This window comes from Gymnodraco acuticeps, unplaced genomic scaffold (assembly GCF_902827175.1).
Source record: "Gymnodraco acuticeps unplaced genomic scaffold, fGymAcu1.1, whole genome shotgun sequence".
In the NCBI taxonomy this organism is placed as follows: domain Eukaryota; kingdom Metazoa; phylum Chordata; class Actinopteri; order Perciformes; family Bathydraconidae; genus Gymnodraco; species Gymnodraco acuticeps.
In genome coordinates this window covers 447,583-474,971 of record NW_022991180.1, presented here as the reverse complement: position 1 = coordinate 474,971, position 27,389 = coordinate 447,583, and the positions used below count along the sequence as shown (strand labels likewise).

Below are 27,389 nucleotides of genomic sequence, written 5' to 3'. Positions count from 1 at the left end.
GCCAAGCTTCTCCCCCACAAGACATCAGATGACCTCTTGACCTGTGTCTTCCTGAGAAGCTATGGATCACATTACAGGCAGGAATACACTTTAACCATTAAACAGATTCCCGAGGACAAATCACTAAACTCTATATACTTTAACAAGACCAAAATATTCCTTTACAGATCCACCCTTTTATCAATTTATGATAATCAATTAACATTAGTCTAAAGAATATTTCAGTCAATACTTAAGTCAATAAGCGTCTTCAGAGTTGTGTGGGCTCACTCACATTAATTACATCAAAAGTAGAACAAGATTGAAAACACTTCAATCACCATGACAAGATACAATCAATCATAATAAAATCATCTCTCTTCAGTGTTTGGCATCATTTGTCAAAAAGCACAATAATAAACACGTGAAATACAACAATATTATAGCAAAATATATGTTTCAAAAATAAGATATTTTATCATTTATCCCTCAGTTAATCTCATTCATCAAACACAAATTCTAAATCAGCTTACATCTCAAAGATTTACTTCAAGGCAATTACTTATTAAAACACAATTAGAATTTAGGATTTATAATAAATCCAATTGAGGTATAAATCAGACTTCAACTATCAATCATTATGTCATCTCAAAATCTGAAGGGAAAACTAAACAATTCTCAAAATGTTTAACAATCTGAAGAATCAAACATTTTATTGTATAACGACCTGAAAAGGGAAAAAATCAAAACATCTGTTCTTTATTCAGAGCATCAACTGAGATCAATATCAAAACATCTGTTCTTTATTCAGAGCATCAACTGTAATCAACATCAAAACATCTGTTCTTTATTCAGAGCATCAACTGTAATCAATATCAAAACATCTGTTTTACCTGGTAATGATTAAGGATAGTAACATTGGCTGTTATAATATTAGAAATATCTTATTGTTCAATACCTTATAAATCTGAAAATATCAATTAATTAATTAATTAGTTTAGTGTGAAAGTGTAATCTGATAAAATATATTTATCACCACTATTTACCACATATCTGTTTATTGGGAATACAAAAGCAATCATTAATTGTACATCTGTAATCATCTGGTCATTCAATTCAAATGTTATCTTTGTACGAGAGCTAGAAGACATGTTTTCCTCCTCTCTTTATGACACAGAATGTCTGGTGTGTAAAGGCATCCTGATACTGTAGATTAGCACTGAGGTGCTGATTGGCTCAAAACTCTTCTTCATCAGAGCGCCATAACTCAATTATCTGTAGATTAGCACTGAGGTGCTGATTGGCTCAAAACTCTTCTTCATCAGAGCGCCATATCTCAATCCCCCCCAATTGCTCTGCTTTTGTGGCTCAATTCAGTGAGCACTTTATGATCTCCCAGTGAAACAGAGGCTCATCTGCCTGTATTCCTTCTGCTATCTGCTTGAGAGCAGTGCACCTGCCTATTCCAAGTGGCACATCCAGATGCCCCCCCCGTGATGGGAGAGGTTATGAAAACATCTGCTCCTCCAAGAAACATGAAAACCTTGTATGACGACCTCTGAAGCCATCGCTCGTCCTGCGAGCGAAAATGAAGCCTTAAAAAAACAAACAACCCACTCCGTGGTAACGAGAGTCATATTTCTGACCCATATGCCCTAAGTGAAGCCGTTAGTCTCATCTAACTGACCCAAGGGTTGGTGCTGGTGTGACAGTTCCAAGTGTTCAGAGCAGAATTCCAGCTTCCAGTTCATGGCTCGGTGGGGGGGAGCAGACCCACGTGAGACAGTGTCAATGGCTGTATTGTTCAGTGTGAGGAGCGTCATTCTCTCTGGGAGCAGGAAATGGTGTCCATTCTCGGACCAAACCATTAATGTCATGTAGAGCAGCCATAGCATCTCTGTGACTGCACTCAGCCGGACTGTAGCAGGGTAGAACTGGGTGACTCTTAGTGAAGCTGTCCAACGCCATTAGACAAAATGGAACCACGTGCTAACAAAATGACACAGGGTCATCAATGTCTCTCTTTACCATTGGCCTAATCATAAACAAATTAGTGGGAAAAATGTGGAACACTAATCCATCATGTGGAATGTTGAGTTAATTTAAATAATTACTTATGGGTTGAAATCAAATTAACATTAGAACCAAAGTCAGTTAACAAATTGGACTTGCACAGATCAGTAATCAATACACCATTTTTTTTTCAGCTCCGTGATGAAAACGATAACAGGCAGGGATGCAAACTTGTCATCAATAAAATATTATTGGGGTATGGACAGGGTTGCTAACTTTGGGTACCTGGCTGGAGTGAGATTTTGATATCATGGGTTTAATTACACACATGCGCACGAAGTGACTGCTATCGTGTCCGTAGCGGGACCTTAGCATATATTTAGGATATATATATAATATATATATACAAATACACAATATTGGACACAGACTATAAAGGGCACACAGTTTCATTAAATAATGAAAGTCAAACACATGTTTGTTTCCACTGTTTTATTGTGTGCCTGTCGCGATAAGCAACTAATTGACTTATCGGCTCCCGAGTATTTGTGTTAGATAATCTATGGTAGGGCTAACCCATACAGTGGTGGGGCTCAAATCAGTATTTGAAATGTAATTACATACACGCTATATCGCCCCCTTGTCAGTGAAACGCCACGCGTGAGGTTTAGAATATTTCCCTGTCTCAATCCAAATTGAACTGTATGAAATTAAAATAAAATAAAAACATTTATCTTGTAGTAAATAAAAAAGCGACCTGGAGCCAATCCTGCCATTTCCTCACAAGTGAAAGAGTTCACATGCTGAAAACCCAACCCCCGCAGGGGGTCTGGGGGGATTCTCCCCCAGGAGATTTTTGAAATACTAACATAAAATACACATTCTCTCTTTTAGAGGAAAAAATAAATCCATCTATAACTACGTGACATATTTAAATGAAGCTGAAACTGCTGCTCCTCCCATAGGGAAGAGGCTGTGTGAATTACTTCGAATTACTTTGAAATTACCCCATTGTTCTTTGTGTCAAAATGGAAGGTTTCTGGCTAACGTTAGCTTAGGTACTCAGATCTTGTTCTTGAGTACAAGTAGAAGTACCAGAGTGTAGGAATACTAAGTTACAGTAAAAGTACTGCATTCAAAATGTTACTCAAGTAAAAGTAGAAAAGTATTGTCATCAAAATATAGTGAAAATAGCGACAGTAAAAGTAGTCGTTGTGCAGATTGGTTTATTCCAGAATACTATATATGATATGTTTTATAATGATTGATCATGAAAGTGTTCTCAAAGCTGGTAAAGGTGCAGCTAGTTTGAATGACTTTGTATACTGCAGGGTAGCTGGTGGATTCACTCCAGGTGGAACTAAAGTCTGATTAAACACTTGATTAGATTTCACATCATTCATCCACATCTGAAAGTAACTAAAAGGTATTATATACATGTAGTGGAGTATAAATACACCATGTACCACTGAACTGTAGTGGAGTAGAAAAATAAAGCAGCAAAACATTTTAGATACTCAAATAAAGTACCAGTATCTCAAAATTGTGCCCAAGTATAGTACTTGTTAAGTTTATGAACTTAGTTACTTTACACCAGTGGCTATACTGATAGAAAGACTAAGCCTTGCACAGAGGCATGAAAATACATTTTGAAAATGCTCAACAGTACTGGCAAAATTATAAACTGACTGCTGCAATTAGATGTTCCTCTTTGTGCTGTGGTCATAAAACCCCCAATGGGTCGCGCCGTGGTCTGCTTCAGATTATCTTCTCCTTCCAGAGGTTACCCACACCCTCTTCCTGCAGCAGCAACAGGGTGATTTCGAGGCGAGTTGATTTAACTAGTTAAACCGTTGAAATCTCCAATTAGAACCACACATACCCATACCCACCCACCCACACCCACCCACACACACACACACACACACACACACACACACACACACACACACACACACACACACACACACACACACACACACACACACACACACACACACACACACACACACACACACACACACACACACACACACACACACACACACACACACACACACACACACAACACCTTCCTGCTGCACAAACAAAGCCAAACAAAAAGCACCTGTCAGACTGTAAGTTTCTATCTGAGGAACGTGGAGTGGGGAGGAGACGTAGATGTCAGTATGGCAGGAAACATGGGAGTGGGGGTGGGGGGGGGATGATGGCCTTAAAAAGGCAGAAATAAATAGGTTTCACATATCATTCTACAGGAACTCACACACACACTCACACTGTTTGGGACTATGGCTTCCACTACCATGGGCGATGTTCTGCCTACAGGCGGCAGGGTCTTTACATCCATCCCCGACCTGTTCTTCATCCCTGAGTTTGTGAGTTTCCTATTTGATCATTGCAGAAGGATATATCGTTTTTGATGGCCTCTTTTACCTTAGACTTTCTATTTACCCATCTGTGTGGTAGACTAAGTTACAGGGGTGGATGAATTACTCCGTTTCTTTAATTGGGTAAAAGTAACAGTGACAAAATAATATGTCAGTAAAATGACTGTATTCAAAATGTTACTTAAGTAATAGTACAAAACTATTATCAGCAAAAGACTGTTAAAACATAAAAAGCAAAGGTATCTTCTCTTCAAAAGTGTTATATTTTTATGGATATGATATACTTTTATGCGACTAATAAATGTATATACCATAGGTCAAGTAACTCAATGTAACTTAATCGCAGACTATAATATATATGGATGATGAATACTATATAATATTCTTGTCTGTTAGCCTCGTGACGATGCAACAATATCTGGATTTTTTTTAACAATGCTCTATATCTGGGTCTGAACAGTTACATTATAAAAATTCAGCTCAAAACATCAAACACTGCACGTCACAACAAAGCATCGTCCTGACTTTTAAAGAGGATCGTGTTTATTCTGCAGGAACAATACAACAACAAAATGTTGAAAATCCAAACCATTAAAGGTTATAAAAAGTTACACTTCCAAAGCTGATGCTATAACCTCTTTTTAAACGTATCTTTCTTTAATTCCTTCCTGTCAAGATCTTTTAACATTTGATAAATACTGAATACTGCTTTTATTCCAGCTTTTCACAGCCGTTTGGAATGGCACCATATGTCTATAAAGTGTTGCAATGATCATGAAATATTAGTCATCCACTAATCAAGAAGTTCAGTTAGTCGTGGCTTACAAACAGCTCAAAATAGTTTGGGTTGGGCTTTTCATGCTTCTGCTTTGCATTCAAAAGTCAAGAAGTGACATGAAGTTGTTTAGAAACTCTTAAAACCTGCCATTCCCTAAATGTCTCATAAGGTGTGATTAATTAATTGTGATTGTGGATTAACATGAGTCAAAAGTAAATGTTTTATTAAAGGAATATAACTCATCTGACTCTGTTATAGACCCCTTGCAGTTTCTGTTCAGGGAACTGAAGATTACATCTGTGTGAGGAGGTGGAAAACCATCTTTAATTGCAGAGGGAGGTGTAAATCTAAACCAACCATCCACTCACATGGTTAACTTGCTGTCTCGGGTCTTTTTTTCTGGCTGCTGTCCAGTGCACCTTTTCATGAAATAACCTGCAGCTCAGGTATGGAAAGGTACTGGTAATGTTTGGGGTTGGCGCGGTAAAGTAACCCATCTCGGATATAAAAAGGGCGGGAAGGAAACCTGACAGAGGGCGTTTGAAGAAGCTGTCTGTTTCATTTTCACAGAAAGGAAACAGATGGAGCAATTTCAAGCTAAGAAAACCAGCCAGAGGATATTGACGAAATATGAGGCATCCACACTCTGAACCCTATGCCTTCAGCAAGCACAAGACATTTTTTATTATTTGAAATGTTGTGTACATGAGTATATTAATGTGTAACACTGGGAACATAGACAATACTGTACATGTATGTGCAGTTTGCAGTAGTTTTAAATAAACCTTGAATCTGAGGTAAGGTCATATGGGCTACTGCAGGTTAAGTTCCACCGATTTATACTGTTTTTCATTACTTTATTATAGGTCTCACAACACATGTCTCTGAAGTGTTTGGCTGAAATACCAAACAGATTATTGTAGCATCCCATAATCCCCTCTATTTCAGCCCTGTTTCAAAAGTGCTGATTCTCTGTCTGTTACTTTAGATCAGGGGTGTCAAACTCAATTGCATCTCGGGCCACATTAGCATCATGGTTGCACTCAAAGGGCCAGTTTTATATACAAGACTATACAAAAATACATATATAAAAATGTAATATATATAAAATAATGTATTATATTACATTATTGCCTCTGCATTGGATTATTATTGGATAGGGTAATAACTTAATAAGTCTCTTCAGTGAGAATGTCACAAAATGATTTAAAAAGAAAAGCGAAATTCTGGAAAAAAAGTCAAAATCAAAAAAATGAAATGACATTTTGAAAAGAAATGGCAAATTTGAGAGGCATCACATTTAGTTTATGGGCAACGTGCTTCTGTAAATCGCCATGTAACCTTATAATAAACATATTATATTCTTTGCAAGCTCTTGTGGCCACATAACATGAAGTCACGGGCCGGATTTTGCCCCCGGGCCTTGAGTTTGACACCACTGCTTTAGATGAAAATAAAGAGCCACTCCCCACGCCCCTCGACAGGTGATAAGGGGGGGGGGGGTTACATTGGTTGGTGATCAGTGTTGGGTAACGGAGTAATGTATTACTTTTTGCTGTAACGAAGTAATGTAATGCATTACCAATGACATTTCTGTAATATAGGCATACTACCCGTTACAATTCTCAGTACAGTTACACACATTTCAACCCGATTTTTTTTTTTAAAGAATTCACAAACATCGCGAGACATTCCGACACCAGAGAAAAATTGCGGGTAGATTAGTAAACCTGGTGTTTACCCTTCGGGCTCATCATTATTGCGCAATCTATGCCTGAGCATGCTGCGCGAGCCGAGATGATGTGTGTGTGCGTAGTTGAACCTTTTCATATTTAAGTTTGTAGCAAGTAGAGGGCTGCTGCTGCTGTGTGTGTTGAGTGTGTGTGTGTGTGTGTGTGTGTGTGTGTGTGTGTGTGTGTGTGTGTGTATGTGCTTGCGTGCGCATGTATTATATTTTGGAAGTAACAAGCCAAATAATCATTATGACATCATGAAGTGACACACGTCACACGTGTTTATGTATAAAAGTCATGAAAAAGTGGATTTTGCATAATAGCTGACCTTTAAAGAGATACTCCACTGAACATCTACTTGACTCTAAAATGCTCACAACTTGGAAGCACAAAGGCTCTAAAAAAGTATTTTAAACTGCTTGGATTCATCCTTGAAATGGATGAATGACTGTAAGATAAACTGTATAAAGTGCTTAAGGTGGGGCCCTGTTCATTTTTATGAAAGTTGCTCAGTAAAAGCTGGCCTGACTCTTGAGAACAATAATCTTCTGCATTAAGCACCTGCATTTACTTAAACCCGCCTCCCAGCAGCTCCACCTCGCCTTGTCTCAGCTCAGTCAAATACATGGAGAATCATTTAAAACCCTTTAGGACAGGGGTGTCAAACTCAATTTCTTCACGGGCCACATTAGCATTATGGTTGCACTCAAAGGGCCGGTTGTAACTTTAAGACTATATATAAAAATACATATATAAATATTTAATATATATAAAATAATGTATTATATTACATTATTGCCTCTGCATTGGATTATTATCGGATAGGGTAATAACTTCATAATTAACTATACGTCTGAAAGCAGAAGTCTAGGACAAATCATTGCAAGTCTCTTCACTAAGAATGTCACAAAATGATTTTTTAAAAAAAGAATATTTTGAAGAAAAAAAAAGTCAAATTCTGAGAAAAAAAGTCAAATTCTGAGAAAAAAGTCAAATTTGAGATGCATTGTGGGATATGTAGTTTATGGGCAACGTGCTTTTGTAAATCGGCATGTAACCGTATAATAAAAATATTATATTCTTTGCAAGCTCTTGTGGGGCCATATTAAATGAAGTCGCGGGCCGGATTTGGCCCCCGGGCCTTGAGTTTGACACCCCTGCTTTAGGACCTATTTATTTAAATAAGGGCTGTTCAAGTATTCATACTGTGGAGTTACCTTGTTTAACTATTGATAGAGTGATTAACAGACGTCTCTTTCCCAATGTAAGTCAATGGGAAAAAAAGTCTTGTTGGGCCCAGTGGCGTCACGTGACTGACAAGATAGTTCAACCGTTAAGACAAAAAAAGGTTGCTTCAATGCAGGGTTTATTTATTTATCTCGTTTAGAAGAAATCAGTCAGTGCAAGCAGCATACAGTTTCAGTACGGAAAGGAAAACATGTCTTTGTGACTTAGAGGTTAGAGGCAGCATCTGAGGTGTAATTCAGAGTCTGTTGTCATAAATGAATGCATTATTGTAGATAAATATTTGCTCCACCTGCTGTTGACTCAGGGCTCGGCACACTCTTTACATGTGGTCATCATTAGTCTTTTCTAAATCTTATCGGGTTTACACTTCACACAGCCGAATCTCTTCTCCAACTTTTATTTCACCTTTTACTTTACTTTATGAGTTGAGTTACAGTTGAATGGTTAAATAAGCTATGCTCCAGTGCTTTAGACTGAATGATTGTAAATGTCACGACACCAAATGAACTGGTGCTGACAGTTTAATCCTGTTAACACACCTTTAACAGTTAAGTCAGTTGTTGAATTGCTAAATTAATTATAATGTTGTGCATTTCTATGCTTGCTAATAGAGACCTGTATTTCACCTTTGCTTTAAACAATTGGTTTGGCATCTATTTTGTTAACTTTGAGGTTTCTCCCATTTTTCCCTTTAAACTGTGGGTTTTCTTCGGAAGTTTTTCCTTGTACGATGTGAGGGTCTAAGGACAGAGGGTGTCGTATTGTCATACTGATATTTTGTACAAACTGTAAAGTCCACTGAGACAAATGTAACATTTGTGATATTGGGCTATATAAATAAACATTGATTGATTGATTGATTGATTGAACTTTGTTAAAAAATAATAGATAAAGTACGATGGCCAACACGCCTCATCGGCCCAAAACACTTCCATTATGAGTAACAATCAACAACTTACTGAAACATGCCCAGTGTTTACTAAAAGCGCTGCATAAACGAAATGCTTAAAATGAAAAATGCTGAATGAATCTCAAAACACATCGGAAATGGGGACATTAAAAAGTGAAGCACACAGCTGTGACTGTAGTGGTTGATGGTCGGGGACAATAACATTTGCATCGTTTCTGAAACTGCAGCATGTTTCCCCTAATGGAAATAGTTTGGGCCGTTGTGAGGCATTTGCACCTGTTGGCCACCATATTAAAGGACATGAACAGAAACAGGTTTTCCCTGTATACAGTGTGTACAGGGAAGTGCCTCTTTTCATGAAACAAATTAGTTTCATGACTGTGATGCCAAAACACTCTTTTGAGCTTACTGTTTGTCAGACAGACTGCAGAAATAGTGTGTCTATTTTTGTGTGTGTGTGTGTGTCGGGCAATCACATAGGGTCAAGCTGTATTATAAGCAGTGTTGGGACTAACGCGTTACAAAGTAACGCCGTTATTTTGGGTAGTAACTAGTACTCTAACGCAGTGGTTCCCAAACGGTGTGCCGCGGCACACTGGTGTGCCGTGAGGCAAGTCCGGGTGTGCCGTGGGATTTTGTGACAACCATACGTTATTATTGCAATATACAACTACACAAAAATAATTATTTTTTAATTTACTATATCAGTACTTTGTAGGTTTATATGTACGTAATCTGCGCGACTTGCGCGTCCACATCTCCACGTGCAGTGCTGCATAAACATGGCTGAGTCAGCGATAACTCTCGAGGGGTGGAGGTACCTCCATTACTTTGAGTTTGTCCGAAGAATAGACAGGAATGTGACGGTGAGGTGCAAACTGTGTCCAGGCCAGAAGCTGTTATCCACTGCTGTAAACACCACGTGGTCAAACCTCAACACACACCTGCAAAGAACACATGCTAAGGTGAAGCTACCGCACAGCTATTTGTTGTTTGTTTATATCACGCAGTCTGTTCTTCTTCTCTGTCTTCCGGTTGTTGCCTGTTTTGAATGACAAATACACACTACCGCCGCCTGCTGGTAAGGAAAGTTATTGCCACTCACGCATGCGCAGTTCGTACGTGCTCGGCGAGTAAAGTAACGAGTTACTTTATGTAGATAGTAACGAAGTAGTGTAATATATTACTTTTTTTAAAGTAATACATTTATAATTCGTAGTTCAGGACCACGGACAATGCAGCTTCCTTGCATTGACAGTTCTCTGTGCTGAATTTCTGCTGAGTTTCCTTTGCCTCATTTTTAATGTTGTGACCTGTCTGGTTTAAATGAGTGTGTTGCTGCTTTGATGAAGCCTAATTTGATAACGTTTCAAATTAATTTCTGAAATATTTCGTTAATAAATATTTCACGAGTAATATAGTTGTCTTTGTCACATTTTATTTGGCATTAGTAAATAATTATGCACATTTACAGATATTTTACATGATATGAGTGATAACACGGGTTATAAGGGCTATTTTTGCACAATAGGTGTGCCTTGAGATTTTTACTTGTCCTTTGGTGTGCCTTGAGCACAAAAAGTTTGGGAACCACTGCTCTAACGCATTACTTTTTAAATTCAGTAACTCAGTTACCGTTACTACATGGTGCGTTACTCCGTTAGTTTTTTTTATATAGTCAACAGCCAGGCGAACAGAGATGAGAACTGTACTTAAGTATAGTACTTGAGTAAATGTACTTAGATACTTCCTGTGTCACATGCGGAGACGGGCTGTGGGCGTGTTTGTGTTGTTTACTAACAAGACTATCATGGCGGCGGCGGAGCTCAAGTCTAGTTTCTCCACCTGGAGATATTCTCACTATTTCACTTTTGTCGAGCACAAAGAAAAGAACGTTTAAGTTAAATGTAAGTTGTGTCTTGGCGGGTCAAAGATCCTATCTACTGCCCAAAACAGTAATTAAAATCTCTTAAAACATCTGCAAAAACAACATGCTGGGACGAAGCTAGTAGCTAAGACCACAGAGACTCAGCCAACGCCACTCCACCTCCACCTAAGCAACAGCGGCTGGATTTTAACCAAGGGACTGCTAGCCAGGGAAAAGTCGATAAAGCCATTGCACGGTATGTTGTAGAACACATGCAGGCTATTGCTACAGTGGAGTCACCCGCTTTCAGGGAGCTAGTTAGCATGATAGCATGTCCGGGCGGCACACGGCATATGGGACGGAAAACTTTTTCCAACTACCTGGAGAAAGAATATACAAAAATGGAAAGCCAGCTAATATCGATGCAATCCAGATTGCATATAATGCATGTCAAGTTGATCAACAGATTGTATTATTCTCCAATGCAATAACAGTACTGAAATTAAGGCTATAAGGGCATTAATGGGAGCCCTTTTTTCAAGTAACCCCAACGTTACTTTTCACAGTAACGCATTACTTTTCTGTGTAAGTAACTAGTAAAGTAACTGAGTTACTTTTGAAATGAAGTAACTAGTAATGGTAACTAGTTACTGGTTTTCAGTAACTAGCACAACACTGATTATAAGCAATACATAATACATTTTTAAAGTAGAAACAGTACTTTTAGTGATAAACAGACAGAAAATGTCCACCTAAATCGAGAGCTTTAAAGTGGGTTCAGATATTTGTTTCGCGCTCAAGCCCACACAACATACTGTTTTGGATCTTTTTCACTGACAGACAGACTCAAAAGACTAGCAGGTGAATAAAGTGAAGCATTTAGCAACTAGAAATATTTCCCCTCATGTGTTGATGGGGACCAAAAACAGAGCCAAAAGATAGTGAATATTCACCTGTATTCATCAGAAGGCCAGAGACACGACTCCAAAAGTTAAATATATTTTTACATAACGCATAGAAGTATAACAAAGTTTGCTTTACCAACTTCATAGCTTATGATATGTAAATGTTCTGTTAACAGGGTGTTTTTGCTGCCCCCAAGTGGCACAACAATATTTATTTTTCTATTATTTAAATTTGTATTTGCATTTTAAGAAAATATTCACAAAGCATACAAAATAAACACATCTAGGTACATAGATTAACTACATAACAGATGACAAGTACGAAAATAAATACTAAAACAATATTAATAATAGTATTATAAATAAAATAATGGATACATTGTTAAGGAGACTGGCTCAGTGGGTAGTGTACCGGACTTCAAATTAGGGGGTAGCAAGTTCAAGTCCCACTGCAGTCAGCATGTCGTTGTGTCCCTGGCAAGACACTTCACTCCAAATTACTCCTGTGGGGATTATCCACAGTACTGAACGTAATTATATTGTTCTATACCTGACCATGGAATAATTTAGCAAATGAAATCTATGTAATGGAGAAAACTGAGAATTAGAAACCAAATGCAAAAATAAATTAAGGCAGTTTTTAAGATGCAACATTGTAATTTGAAAATATGTTGTATTACTGTCATGTAAGAAACAAGCTGTAAAATGAACTTAAACCTCTCCCCTGCAGGTTTTCGGAGGTCTGGTTTGGATCCTGGTGGCATCGACTGGGATTGAACATGAAAACCCGATGGGCTGGGTGATGTTCGTGTCCGTCTTCTGCTTCGTGATGACGACACTCTGGTTCTTCATCTTCCTCTGTGGAGCCAATCGGAGCCGCAGCTGGCCCACCATGGTTAGTCAAGCCCATCACCAGCTGATTGGCTAATTCAAATACATGAGTCTGATAATAAATTAATTAGCATTTTACTTTGTCCTAAAGGCAACTTTATTTTGTGTTTGTGGTTGGATGCCTTAGATAAGATCTGACCAGCTGAAGAGATTTTAACTTTTTCTTACACAACATAAATCATGTCACTAAGTAAACTCCTAAGTTTCCGAAGCTTCTATGTGTAATTTTAATGGCGGTTGCAAACAAGCAACTAATACAACATCATCAGGGCAAACACAAGTCCATCTTTGGTGGTGATGAGTAGCCAATAGACCAGGATGTAGTTCCTTCATAGCCTTACGTTAGTCTTTTACTTCTGGCAATTGCATGTATGCCAAATCACAAAGGGGTGTTAATATGTGAAGATTATCCTGCTGAACAAAACATGCAAACATCATAAACATATGTTTGCCAAAGAGCTTATTTGATCCAATATTCTGAAATCCAATGAAAAAATCCCATTGCTTTTTGTCGAGGGAGCCAATTCAACGCTTACTTCCAGGTCTGCCTACAAAATACGTCATCCCACCGCTCTATAGGCAGTACATAGATGGCCAAAAGTGCAGGTGTTTTAACTGCAAAAAACAATCAAACTACTGCCACAAAGTTGGAGCACAGCATTCAGACTATTGGAAATGTCCTCTTATGCTTTAAAACCCTTTAATTGCCAGACCAAGAAAGAAACGTTGGAAATTTGTTTGCATCTAGAAGTGTTTTTGTGCACAACATGTCAACCAAATGGTAGAGATGGCTAAATCAGATGGACTTAAACTTTTTTATTTTTCAACGAGATATCAAGCCACAAAATGTGCACAGCCAAATGGTGGTGCTGGCTGTTAAAGGGTTAACTTCATACCTTCATCAACATGTCGCCCAACTTTTTTTTGTTTCTTTTCAGGATGTGGGTTATCATTTTGTTGCGACGGTGTTCTACCTCAGTGCGTCGGTGCCGCTGGCCTTCATCACGGTCCTGGAGGGCCAGGTTTTAGCAGCATTAGCAGCATTAGCGCCTGTGTCGGGGTTGGACTCAGATTTGCCCCTTGACACTTCCAAGATCTACAAGCTGCACAAGCTGCACATTGCTGCAGTGGTATGTCAAACAATCAGAAACACATACAAGCACGCATGTACACACACACACACACACACACACACACACACACACACACACACACACACACTTCTTACATATACTACACCATTCTGATAACTGCAACTTAATAGAGACACAACTCTGGGGATCATAACATGTTATCAACCTTTTGTGATGATTCCAACTTTACTTTACTTTGTTGAGAGCAAAAACTTTTTTTCTTTTTTTAAGTGATGAAGTTTGTGATAATATTAGTTTTTACAAAGTAACTTCATATGTTAGTTATGTAAATGCTTTATTCCAGTGTCCCTACAGATTTAAGCTAGGATTTTCAGTATCATATACGATGTATTCTGTATGTTTCAGCTTTTCTGTGAAGCTCTTTTTTTAATTGTTTAATCTTTTAATCAATTGGGAAATAATCTACATGCATCTTTATATATAACCTTTTTATCCATATAGCTCCAAAATTCATTTTACATCTGCACTAGAATAAAAACATACAATATGAGCCTGAAAATGAGCACAATAGGTCCACTTCAAATCAAAATGCATCTTAGTATATCTTGTTTAAAGGTCCCCTATTATAGCTTTAAATGCAAATGAGCTGCTCAACAGTGCTTTAGGAGGAGATTCAGGTGATAAGTTAATTTGACTTGTTTCTCTGTGTGTGTGTGTGTGTATGGGCTCAGAACAGTCTCATAATACACACATGCGCACAGAAGGATTCACACTTGTATTTCATGATCTGCAAAAGGATTCACACTTGTATTTCCGGATCCACACTTGTGTTTTTCAATGCACACACAAATGTATTCCGTTTCATATACATGTAAATAAAATCCAAATACAGAAAAAAGTTTTACATGTGTATTTTTGATCCTCACATATTTGTTTTCCGTTTAAAACCTCTGAACCTGCAAACACAAACAGCTTTCTGTGCACGGATCGCTTTGCATTCGTGTGTGGGTTTTTTGAGACTCCCCTGACGGTCAGCCGATTCGTACTTGTAATTATTTCTATCTATAGCCAATCAGATGTCTCCTCAATTCTAAGCCAATCACATGAGCGCGCCCCCACGAGGGTAGATTTCTTGCGTTCATGACGTAGCGCTTCATGTACGCATTTTGCGCTGTCCGGAGCTGACAGCTCCATGGAGCCTGCCTGCAGGCGCTAATGTGTCAGGACACCACCACTCTCAGTACATTGACACTTTTCGAACAGGAAATGCACGCAAATACAAGCCTTTATATTATTAAGGTACAGCGCCACTTTCCGAACCATTGATGAATGCTTGTGTACACAAAAACGGCAGGCAAAACCGTTTTAAATGTGTGTTTCCTGTATGGCGAATACAGCTGCTTTATTTATGTCTGTATGAAGTTGTTGTGAGTGTGGAGGGAGCAGCTACAGGTTAGCTTAGCCTAATCGATCAGTGCACTACGAAGCCAGTGCTAGACAGTGACCTGTTAACGGCGGGAGCCCCGCCGGTCGTTACCGGCCGATATAGTTTGATCGGTGCTCTCTATAAAGGCCGATCAGGAGAGCTGGATCTGATCGATATGGACATAAACGCGAGTGAAGTATAACCGGACGCGAGAGAGAGATCAGATCAGCTGCTGAGTCTGATGGAGACACGCTGCTCTGCATGATCACCTGATGCTCCGCCCTCTGTTTAGCAAGCTGACCGGACTGCGCAAAATGCGTATATGAAGTAATCTTACCCTCGTGGGGGCGCGCTCATGTGATTGGCTTAGAATGAAGGAGACATCTGATTGGCTATAGATAGAAAAAATTACAAGTACGAATCGGCTGAGCGTCAGGGGAGTCTCAAAAAACCCACACACGAATGCAAAGCGATCCGTGCACAGAAAGCTGTTTGTGTTTGCAGGTTCAGGAGATTTAAACGGGAAACTAATAAGTGAGGATCAAAAATACATCTGTAAAACTTTGTTCTGTATTTGGATTTTATTTACATGTATATGAAACGGAATACATTTGTGTGTGCATTGAAAAACACAAGTATGGATCCGGAAATACAAGTTTGAATCCTTCTGTGTGCATGTGTGTATTATGAGACTGTTCTGAGCCCATATGTGTGTGTGTGTGTGTGTGTGTGTGTGTGTGTGTGTGTGTGTGTGTGTGTGTGTGTGTGTGTGTGTGTGTGTGTGTGTGTGTGTGTGTGTGTGTGTGTGTGTGTGTGTGTGTGTGTGTGTGTGTGTGTGTGTGTGTGTGTGTGTGTGTGTGTGTGTGTGTGTGTGTTGTGTGTGTGTGTGTGTGTGTGTGTGTGTGTGTGTGTTGTGTGTGTGTGTGTGTGTGTGTTTCCAGGTGATGTCCTTTTTGGCCACTCTTTTCTACTTCATCCATACCATTTTCTCTGCCATTCGATGGAAGAGGTCTTAAAGAAACCAACTACCCAGCTGACCTGTCATTGGAGGAAAAACAGAATGATTTTTTTGTTGTTGTTGTGTCTCTTAATTTCAAGGTCAACAAGAGTTACTTTAAAAGAAAAAACTAAATGCCAAATATCAAATGAAGGAGTGAAAGGTAAACAACCAGAATATTGCAAAATGTTATTTGTTGATTGGTCTCATTATCAAGGTCTTCCCAAAAATTATTATTACAAATATATAATTACCCCACAATTCTATAATCAGTATGGCAGCAGTTGCATCAGAAGGTAAAGAAGACTGAAAAATCTAAATTATGTTTGCAAAACAAAAAGATATATATAATAATTAGAAAAAAACAGTAGTAGGCCTATAAAGTAAATGTGTGTCAATAACTAATTCAACCACAGATGTAATAACATTTCCAGGAGCAGGATATACATTATGATATTTTTCAAGTTCAGAACATATTTCTATTCATCGCTCTGCAAAATTTGAATAAAGTGTCGTTGGCTTTAAGTGGTTTTGCTGTACAGGTAAATGACCAATGACTCCCGAACTTATGGTGCAAGTCAAAGTATTTGACTTTTCACAATCGTCAGGCAGTAAACATTTCTACAAACCAAACTGTCATTAAAACATTTCATCCACATTTAATAGCAGATCTTAGCACATTTAAAATGCTTAGATCTCCTCAGAGGCTTGTACTGATAAAAACCTGAAACCTTGAATATTTAAAACTTGATTTCCTGCTTGTTTTCTCCATGTTTACAATGAGCAAAAGATTAATGTATAACGGATCAACTTTCCTCCTTAACCCCCTTTTTTAAATTACATTTGGATACAAGTTCTTTCTTTTCTTTCTGTTTAGATATACAGTATGTTTGGATGTTTCCACATGATTTATCATTTGAATTTGAATGAAAATAATTTCACTTTACAGGTGTCTTTCTATGTGAAATCTTTGAAAAATAAATTGATTGAACATTAATCCTGGCTTCCCTGTTTTTCCTTTTCACTTTTCCATTATAAGGAAACACATTGTCATTAAATACTATGGGAACCATTACCTTTCTGCACCATGAAACATCGCTTGAACGTCAAATTAGCCAGCCATTTCTATTTGTACAACATTGAGGAAAAATAGCAAGTGATCACAACATGTTTCAGCCTCAATTTTATCACATTTTTGTGCCAACGTAAATAATCTCTGAGGGCTTCTAATTTTGAATGTTAGATGTATATATACACTCCAAATGTTACTCTTGCAGGCTTACTACTTTCTGTATATATTCTTTAGTTTGACAGCTTAATAATATTTATGTTTTTGTCTTCAGGAAATACTTTACAGCCTCTGATGGGTTCCTATATTATAAAATATTACTGAAATCTATCCAATCCAAAAAGTGGGAATTTGGTTTGAGTTAATGCAGTTGCAAATCACAAAGTAGAGCCAGCGCAGAGCGGATGTCATGAAAACATAATAAATAAATTAAATGGAAAATTAACTAAAAAATTAAACTTCCGATGCTGAGGCACCAATAAAAACCCCGACCACCGTGTGCCCAAAGCTGCCTTCAAAGTAGAAGTACAAGTAGTAAATACACCTTTCTGTAAGCCCTTTCATTTGTTAGTTAGGCTTTTTTCAGAATTATAGGTCTACCTAACATGCATATTTGCTAACAGCTAACACATAATAAAAGTCATAAACTGACTTCAACCTAAAACTTCTTCAGATATATCCCAGAAGCCCCCAGGACACACACATCTCCCCTGGTAATTTTAACCCCCCCTTCACAGTTCAGCAGCTCACATCAAACACAAGAGATCCCTGAGTGCTGTGAGAAGAAGAGGGGTGTGTCTGCAGTGTGTGTGAGGAGCAGTGTGTGTGTGAGGAGCAGTGAGTTGGGCAGAACAGGTTTGACCGCTCACTTGGATTTCTCCTCAGGGTCAGTAACACCTGCTGCTGCTCCGTTAGCTCAGAGAGGAGTGTGTGTGTGTGTTCGTGGAGAAGCATCAGGAAGAGATGGCTGCGACCACGGCTCAGCCGATGAGCAGCCTGCCCAGCGGACTGGGGGTCTGCACCACGGCCCCCGATATCTTCTACCTGCCAGAACTGGTGAGTGGACAGAGGGACAGAGGAAATGACCTTCAAATCAGAGGGGATTCTTCCTGTCAGGATCCCTTTTTGGTAATTGATTTAACTAAATGTATCTGAACAAAGTGTTCTTATTACAATTAATATTGCAACACACCTCTACTTAAGTAGAAGCACTAATACCACAGTCTAAATATACTCAATTACGAATAAAAGTCCTCGGTTCAAATGTTACTTAAGTAAAAGTACAGAAGTATTATCAGCTAAATGAACTCAAGTATCAAAAGTAAAAGTATTAATTGTGCAGAATACCTCTTATGAATTTATTACATTTCCCTGTGTTTATCATCAGAAAATACATATGAGATTTAAATATTTGTATTTAGTAATACGTCAATATGGAGCTCATTTTGGAAAGTAAATTAAAGTAAATTAAATTAAATATACAGTATATAATACATACACATGTATTTATGTAAAAAGAAAGTTTGAAATACATTTAGTGCAGTAAAAGTATAACATTTTCCTCTGAAATGTTTTAAAGTTGAAGTACAAATTAGCACCACATTCTACCGTTACTAGAAAATACCCTTAGTAAATAGTAATGACCTAAATGATTTGATAGCATCTTAGAAATACCACAATTTGCCTTAATTAGTGGCTGCCATAACATATCATGCATCATTGAGAATTCAAATTCTTTGAATAGAAGTGTGTGTTTGAGTGAAATTGAAAGACATTGAAAGACATTCCTTATATGGGCGGAACGCCTTCAAATCTCACGTTTCTCTCATATTGTATTTGTGCCAATACAATGTGTCAACTCTTCTTCTCTCTCTCTCTCGAAGAAGACAAAAGATAGAAACTGCTCATATGACCGCTGGAATCTGCCAGAGGAAGCTGTTCAGGTTTATTTACACCTGAATGTATTCTAGGTTGTTTATTTGAGCTTTTCTTTATCAAGGGCAGGGTTGTGATGAGGTGCCATTTCAAGTCACACTTTGGATTCCAGAGAGTTTCCACTGTAAGGATGTGGTCGACACTTTATCTACAATAACTTGGCATTTAAACACCACCGATCATAAGCTCAGAGACCTGTACAAAGTAAAGAGAAGTGTTTGTTTACTCAACATTTAGAGAGATGTGGCTTCTAATCCTGCTGATAAGATACCACAGAATCCAAAGTTGTAACTGTGCAGCTTTAAAAAAGGAGCTATTGACTTTAAACACTGGTGACACAAAAAATAATTGCCTGCATTCAAGTCATATTTGATAAATAACACAGGTAAGCAGTGTCCAAATCTAAATAAGGGTGGTGAAGTGTTAGGATCTGTCTGTGTTGGTGTTTTTCTTGTCTTTTTCTATCTTTGGGTTTCCTGTTTTATTTTGTAAAGTGTTCACCCCCGTTTCCTGCCTGTCTGCTTTCTGTCTGTTTCCCTCCCCGATTACCCGATTGTGTTCACCTGGTACCTCTGTGTTTTCTCCTCCCTCCTCACCTGTCTCGTGTTTATGTGATTAGTCCTGGGTGTATTTAAGTTCTGGGTTTTCTGTCTCTCTTTGTCGGGTTGTCTTTTGTCATGACTAGTTCGTCGGTGAGTGTTCTGTTCTGTCTGTTATCACCTAGCCTTGAAATAAAGGAACTTTCACTTTAATCTGCATTTGGGTCCTACCTGCTTCACACACCGTGACATGAAGGATGTGTAAACAGCAAAAGGAGCTCCTCAGATCAGTTATCAGGACACAGAAACTGTGAAAAGTTGCACCAGAATGATCAGACCCTTGTTTAGAAACACTCTTATCCATTTTAAACTGCCTTATCCTTATGCCCCCAATCTACTTTTAAACTGTGATGGTGGAGGTAGTTTTAAGGTGAACAAAAACAAACAGCTTAGTCCAATAAGACTGAAAGAAAATATGTGTTGAGGTTGCAGGTCGTTTTGGGGGAAATACCCTACTTGAAGGGAGGGAAAATGTTAGCCTTTGCAGACCATTTACATAAAAACCTATACACTCTACAGGAAAAGGAGAACACAAAAAAGCATAGGGCCCCTTTAAGGCGACTCTTGCACCAGCATCAATCTTAAAGGTCCCCTATTATACTGTTTTTCATCAATATATTATAGGTCTCAGATATATACAGAACATGTCTCTGAAGTGTTTGGCTCGAAACACCAAGCAGATCATTGCAGCATTACCCATAATCCCCTCTGTTTCAGCCCTGTTTCAAAAGGGCTGATTCTCTGTCTGTTACTTTAGATGAAAATAAGGAGCCCCTCCCCACGCCCCTCTGAGAGACATTTGGTTACAAAGAACACAATGGTGCTCTAGGAGGAGATTCAGGTGATAAGGTGGGGGGGGGGGGGTACCTTGGTTGCTGATTGGCTAATGGTTACACAAGCCAACAAATCGTTATGACATCATAAAGTGGCACAAATCTGATCAGCTCATTTTCAGACAGGTTTTTATATAAATGGATCAGGACAAAAAGAGAGGAAATCTTTTTTCCTGAAACTTTCAGAGTCTCTTTACACAGAGGGGACATGTTTATGTATAACTTTCGGAAGCAGTTCTAAATTGGTTTGAATCCTACTTAAAGAACAGAAAAAACTTTGTTTCTATAGGCAAATACACATCTGAGTTGACAATTATGACATGTGGGGTTCCTCAAGGCTCCATCTTGGGGCCTCTTCTCTTTAACATCTACATGCTACCACTGGCTCAGATAATGAAAAACAACAAAATAAGTTACCATAGCTATGCAGATGACACATACATTTACGTAGCAATTTCACCAGGAGACTATGCTCCAATTCAAACACTGAGTAAGTGCATTGAACAAATCAATGACTGGATGTGTCAGAACTTTCTCCAATTAAACAAAGATAAAACTGAGGTAATGGTTTTTGGAGCCAAGGAACGTATCAAAGTTAGCGCTGAGCTTCAGTCTGCAATGTTCAAAACAACAGATAAAGCCAGAAATCTAGGTGTAGTCATGGACTCTGACCTGAGTTTCAACAGTCACATTAAAACAGTTACTAAATCAGCCTACTATCACCTAAAGAATATATCTAGGATTAAAAGACTAATGTCACAGCAGGATTTGGAAAAACTTGTCCATGCTTTTATCTTCAGTAGACTCAACTACTGTAATGGTGTCTTCACAGGTCTCACTAACAAATCTATTAGAAAGCTGCAGCTGATTCAGAACACTGCTGCTCGAGTCCTCACTAACACTAAGAAAGTGGATCACATCACTCCTGTTCTGAAGTCTTTACACTGGCTTCCTGTGTGTCAAAGAATAGATTTCAAAATACTGCTGCTGGTTTATAAAGCACTGAATGGTTTAGGCCCAAAATACATTTCTGATCTTCTGCTAAATTATGAACCATCCAGATCTCTCAGGTCTTCAGGGACTGGTCAGCTTTCTGTCCCCAGAGTCAGAACTAAACATGGAAAAGCAGCGTTTAGTTATTATGCTCCAAATATCTGGAACAAACTCCCAGAAACCTGCAGGTCCGCTGCAACTCTGACTACTTTTAAATCCAGGTTAAAGACTTTTCTTTTTGCCGCTGCTTTTAATTGAACTATTCACATCTTAAACTGCACTGTAACTTTTATCCATGTATTTTTTCTTTTAATGTTTATTTTATTATCTTTTCTTTTTAATGACTGATTTTCAATGCCATTTTCTTAATGTCTTTCATTTTTTGTAAAGCACTTTGAATTGCCTTGTGTTGAAAGGTGCTATATAAATAAAATTGCCTTGCCTATAACAGACATGAACAAGTGGATTTTGCATAATAGGTGACCTTGGAGTTGAGCATCAATCTTAAAAAAAATCCATAATACCTGCTCTTCCCTGTGTGTTTGCAGGTGTTTGGGGGCTGATTTCATTGATTTACTCCAGGACTTTGTGTACCATGGCCTGGCAGCCTTCTTCTACCTCAGTGCCGGGGTGGACTTGGCGTACATTACCTTCCTGGTAAAACCACTCAACTCAAGAATCTACCACATCGACATCGCTGCTGTGGTGAGAACTGATTTAAGATGTTTATTTGTATAACATTTACAGCTGCTTTTAAAGGAAAAGTTCAACATTTCGCTACATCCACAAATTAGCTTTCTCTCAGAGTAAGAGGAGACATTTTAAAGTATTTAATTAGAAAGTGTAAACTAACACATCATCATGAAAAAAATCATCTTATATCCGAGACTTAGCCTCAGAAATGTAGACATTAGCCCATGCTCTGTTTTAACTCTGTGTGTGTGTGTGTGTGTGTGTGTGTGTGTGTGTGTGTGTGTGTGTGTGTGTGTGTGTGTGTGTGTGTGTGTGTGTGTGTGTGTGCGTGTGTGTGTTAGGTGTTCGCCTTCATAGCTACACTCCTCTACTTCATCCACACCATCCTCTCCTCCATCCGTTGGAAAAACTTCTGAAAAGTAAATCACAGACATGCGTGTCCAAAAAAGTACTTTGTTTGTGTGTGTGTGTGTGTGTGTGTGTGTGTGTGTGTGTGTGTGTGTGTGTGTGTGTGTGTGTGTGTGTGTGTGTGTGTGTGTTTGTGTGTGTGTTGACAACCTGGGCAGATTGAAATGTAAGGTTCAGGCTCCATTCTGGGAAATGTAATTAGGTTTAAGGAAACAACATTAAAAATGAAAGCATGAAGGAAAATGTGAGAATTAGAAGCAAATGCTATGAAAACTATTTAAATGAGTGTCAATTATGAAATGATTTAAAGTGCTGTCATTTTGTCAGGCACCACTTCAATATGACATATATTTACTTTTTTTTTACATGTTTATTACCATTTATCATTTCCAAACCACAGATAATTATTTCACACAATGTGTTACGTTTCTTATTCTTCTTAGAGAAACATGCAGTATGTCCTTAGAGGTGCTGGGCTGTGGATTTGTGTTGCCTTTGGACAGTTGCCCACTGTAAACATGTTTAATAAAAGCATTTGAAATATTTGTTGTCACCTTTATTACATGATATGTTATGAAATCCAAAAGTTGCGTCTTGTTGCTAATGGATGCTTTTGTGATTTGTAACCTGATAGATCTATTTCTTCTTCTGCAGTATCTATAAAGAGTTAGTCTTAAAATACTTCTCACTGATCTTTCAATTGGTTTTTTATTAAGAGCTACTTCTGATTATTATAAATTGAACTATTGCCAATCATCAGTAGGCTACCTACAGGGTGGAGGTGTATTTGTTTAGATTTAATCCCAAACTTTTTTCTACTTTTAAGATTAAATAAAATAAGATGTAAAAACGAGATTTAGATGTATATGCTGCTAATTTGTTGATCTCTCAACCTCAGCATTGCTCTGCATCGCGCCGCACACTGACTGTTTGCTATAGACAGGGCCGCCCCTGGCTAACTTGGGGCCCCAAGCGACATTGTGAGATGAGGCCCCCCCCCCAACCGACAGGAGTGAAAACAATTTTTTTGGAAACAAAGTAGGCTACTTTGCAAATATAATTCCTGTTTATTATTATTATCAACACAGTTACTTTTGTATACAGTGAGGTAAATGTGCATGTATGTCGTTCAATATACGTTTACAGGTGACTACGTCTGCATTTCCTGCCAAATACTAGCCTCAAAAAGATTAAAATATAATTATTGTGCCTACTTCCATCTACGTAACATTGCAAAAATCAGGCATATCTTGCCTCAAAACGATGCAGAGAAACTAGTCCATGCATTTGTTACTTCAAGGCTAGATTATTGGAACTCTTTATTATCAGGGTGTACCAAGAAGTCAGTCAAGTCGCTTCAGCTGATTCAAAATGCTGCAGCTCGTGTACTAACCAGAGTTAGGAAAAGGGACCACATTACTCCTGTTCTGGCTGCCTTACACTGGCTCCCTATAGAACACAGGATAGAATTTAAAATAATTCTTCTCGCCTACAAAGCCCTTAATGGGCAGGCGCCATTTTACCTCAAAGAACTCATTATACCCTACTGTCCTACTAGGGCATTGCGTTCCAAGAATGCAGGGTTGTTGGTTGTTCCTAGAGTCTCTAAAAGTACAATGGGAGCCAGAGCCTTTTCTTATCAAGCTCCACATTTGTGGAATCAGCTTCCAGTTTGTGTTCGGGCGGCAGACACCCTATCCGTTTTTAAGAGTGCGCTTAAGACCTTCCTTTTTGATAAAGCTTATAGTTAGGGCTGATTAGATTCAGCCCCTAGTTTTGCTGATATAGGCTTAGTTTGTCGGGGGACATCTTACTTCTTCCTTCTCTCTGTCTATACCTGTGTACTCTCATGTTCCGATTAACCCAGCTTCCCCAAATGTCTTTCTTTTTGGTGTCTATATACGCCGGGATCCGGAGTCATGGATGATCCTGCGCTCCTCTGTCCTGGATCGCGAGCCCTGGATCTTGAGTCGTGGCTGTGGTCCTGGATCATAGGTCCTGGATGGATATCCTCGTGGATTCATTTTCCTATTATACACACATGCATTTCCAAACATTTGGACTACCTATGTTGCAAATGTATTATCTTTTCAATTTACACACGGCATCTATTGCACGTCTGTCCGTCCTGGGAGAGGGATCCCTCCTCTGTTGCTCTCCCTGAGGTTTCTCCCATTTTTTCCCTTTAAACTGTGGGTTTTCTTTGGAAGTTTTTCCTTGTACGATGTGAGGGTCTAAGGACAGAGGGTGTCATATTGTCATACTGATATTTTGTACAAACTGTAAAGTCCACTGAGACAAATGTAACATTTGTGATATTGGGCTATATAAATAAACATTGATTGATTGATTGATTAATGCAAATAAACTACTTCTACTAATAATAATAATAATCATAATCAATTCAATAATATAAATACTATATTATTTTATTATAATATAGTTGTAATATAGTCAAGACAAAACATGCTTATGACATGCTCAAAAACTGATATTTCTTAAATCTGTATTCTAGTTCCCTCTGTCAGCAATGTATCAACAACTACACACACATTCCTATCAGTATTTCTCTGTGTTGTGGTTGACATGATGATGACTGTTAGGAGTTAAGGGGAGAGGCTGAGCATCACCATGAAATGTGCAAATTGACATAATAATGAATATAAGGGGGGAAAATGCTCCATGTTTTTTAAGCTGTAAACTTTAACTGTTATGTAAGCCAACTAGACAGACAGATTATCACTCTTCCTCCTGTACATTAGCAGATAAAAGGCATAACATACTTGAATGAACGGTAAATAAATAATGCTGGAAATAACTGCATCTCCATTAGCCTATATGCTGCAGAGACTGCCTTCTTCATGTCGTGAATTGCAGCTGATGTTTTAATATGGCAATTGGCAATTTGACTTATACAACATTCGCAAGTTGTACATTTGACTCATACAATAACCCACCTTCGAGTGATGCTCTAGTTTCTTCACGTTTTGTTTTTTTCCCCTCTTGCTTGCGCCGGACTGAAACTGTCTTTTCAACGACATCTCTTCACCTGCACTAGTGGCCGTATCAAAGCCATGATTGGTCAGATGTCGATTCATTGCATCGGCTTACAGATGTGCTCCCCTTGTCACCTCTCACTCTCGCCGGGGGTGCGCGGAGAACTGAGCGGAGAACTGCGCACAGCAGCTGAGGCCCTCTGGGCGGGGCCCCCTGCGCAAGGCGGGGCCCCATGCCTGCATGATTGGCCTGTAGGGAGGGGCGGCCCTGGCTATAGATTCAACTTTAAAAGACACACATGTAGCTGACTGCAATGTTCATGAAGTACCTCTACACTTATGTACTGAAAGTTAAGCATCGTAAATAATAAAACCTAAAACTCACTTTGTTTTTGACAAATATTGTGTGAGAGATGACTAGGATGCGAAACACACAATATCTGTGAATCTGTGAATTCCATTCTATTTTAATGTAAATACTGCTATATTTTATTTTACTATATTGTTCATCATTTTTTAATGTTATTATAGTTTTCTTAAAATATTAGTAAACCTATTTCTGATTCTGAAAAAAAACATAATACAATCGCAATTACCAATCAGCAGCGTGTTAGTTTTTCACTTAAAGGTGGGGTAGGTAATTTTGGAGAAACCAGCTCGAGTGCGCTAGAATTTGAAAATATACAACCGGAAAAAATCTGCCACTTCCTTACAGAGCCCCTCCTCCAACACACACCAACGCGCACATGACCAATGAGGGCACGAGATAAGTTTGTGCACAGATGGAAGGCTGACAGGCAGGTAGGCCATCCAGTTACTTTAGCCGGGCCGGCTCAGATGATTGGTCGTGCTTTTTACAGCGCCACGGCTTCAACAGATGACATTTTTTAATGTATTTATTGTCAAAGCATTTAATATATTCATTACTATCGGGATGTTAAGAGCATTCCATGGAATATAACAAAAAGTGTTTCTGAAATAAATGACATAGGCACCACCTTCAAATTAAAGAGATCAAAAAATAATGTTTGTAAGCTTTAAACATTTGGATTGAAATTAGAGAGGGAGTGGAGTGTGTGTGTTATAATATCACAGTTTCAGCAACAACTTAAGAAAACACAAAAAGTCTGCAAACTATTACATGAGCTCTCTCGGCTCAAAGAGAGATAAGCTCCAGTGGCGCAATCGGTTAGCGCGCGGTACTTATAAGACAGTTCCTGCAGAGCAATGCCGAGGTTGTGAGTTCAAGCCTCACCTGGAGCACTTCTATGACTAGTTAGACTGTAAAGTCTGGTCTTTATTGCTTGACAAAGTGTTGGCATTGTGCGTGTTATGTATTACATATTGTGATACAAAAACACCTCGGCCTGCCATTCAGTCCTGTGAAAACTCCATCGTTAGATTACTACTTCCGCGATCTCATTACAATGATTCCTTGTGTTTCCATTTCCAAGACTCAAGTGGGAGTGCTTTAACTCCTGAAAAAAACAATGTTGTTCTTGATAACCACTGCATTTCTTCAGCCATCAACTGTACTGGAAAATCATGTTTTTAAATGAGTTAAGCAGCATCATTTTTGATGATCACATTTCTTTCTGTTATGGAAGAACAAAGCCTCCCTGTTGTCAGAGGACG

The 27,389-nt window shown here is 38.6% G+C and overlaps 2 protein-coding genes and 1 non-coding gene across 3 annotated transcripts; all 3 read left to right on the top strand.

Moving 5' to 3' along the window:
• Positions 1-4,227: 4,227 nt before the first annotated feature.
• On the top strand, positions 4,228-17,225 carry LOC117560850 (myelin and lymphocyte protein-like). The gene is made up of 4 exons (XM_034237930.1): positions 4,228-4,367; positions 12,551-12,715; positions 13,650-13,841; positions 16,173-17,225. The coding sequence occupies exons 1-4, from the start codon at positions 4,281-4,283 to the stop codon at positions 16,245-16,247; spliced, it is 519 nt and encodes a 172-aa protein (XP_034093821.1). The 5' UTR covers positions 4,228-4,280; the 3' UTR covers positions 16,248-17,225.
• Positions 17,226-18,333: 1,108 nt separating this feature from the next.
• On the top strand, positions 18,334-23,303 carry LOC117560851 (myelin and lymphocyte protein-like). Its single transcript, XM_034237931.1, has 3 exons — positions 18,334-18,425; positions 22,206-22,362; positions 22,692-23,303. Exons 1-3 carry the CDS (start codon positions 18,379-18,381, stop codon positions 22,764-22,766), a joined length of 279 nt encoding a protein of 92 aa, XP_034093822.1. The 5' UTR covers positions 18,334-18,378; the 3' UTR covers positions 22,767-23,303.
• Positions 23,304-26,924: 3,621 nt separating this feature from the next.
• On the top strand, positions 26,925-27,017 carry trnai-uau. Its single transcript is given in 2 exon segments — positions 26,925-26,962; positions 26,982-27,017. It is a non-coding gene; the product is annotated as a tRNA-Ile (tRNA).
• Positions 27,018-27,389: the final 372 nt, after the last annotated feature.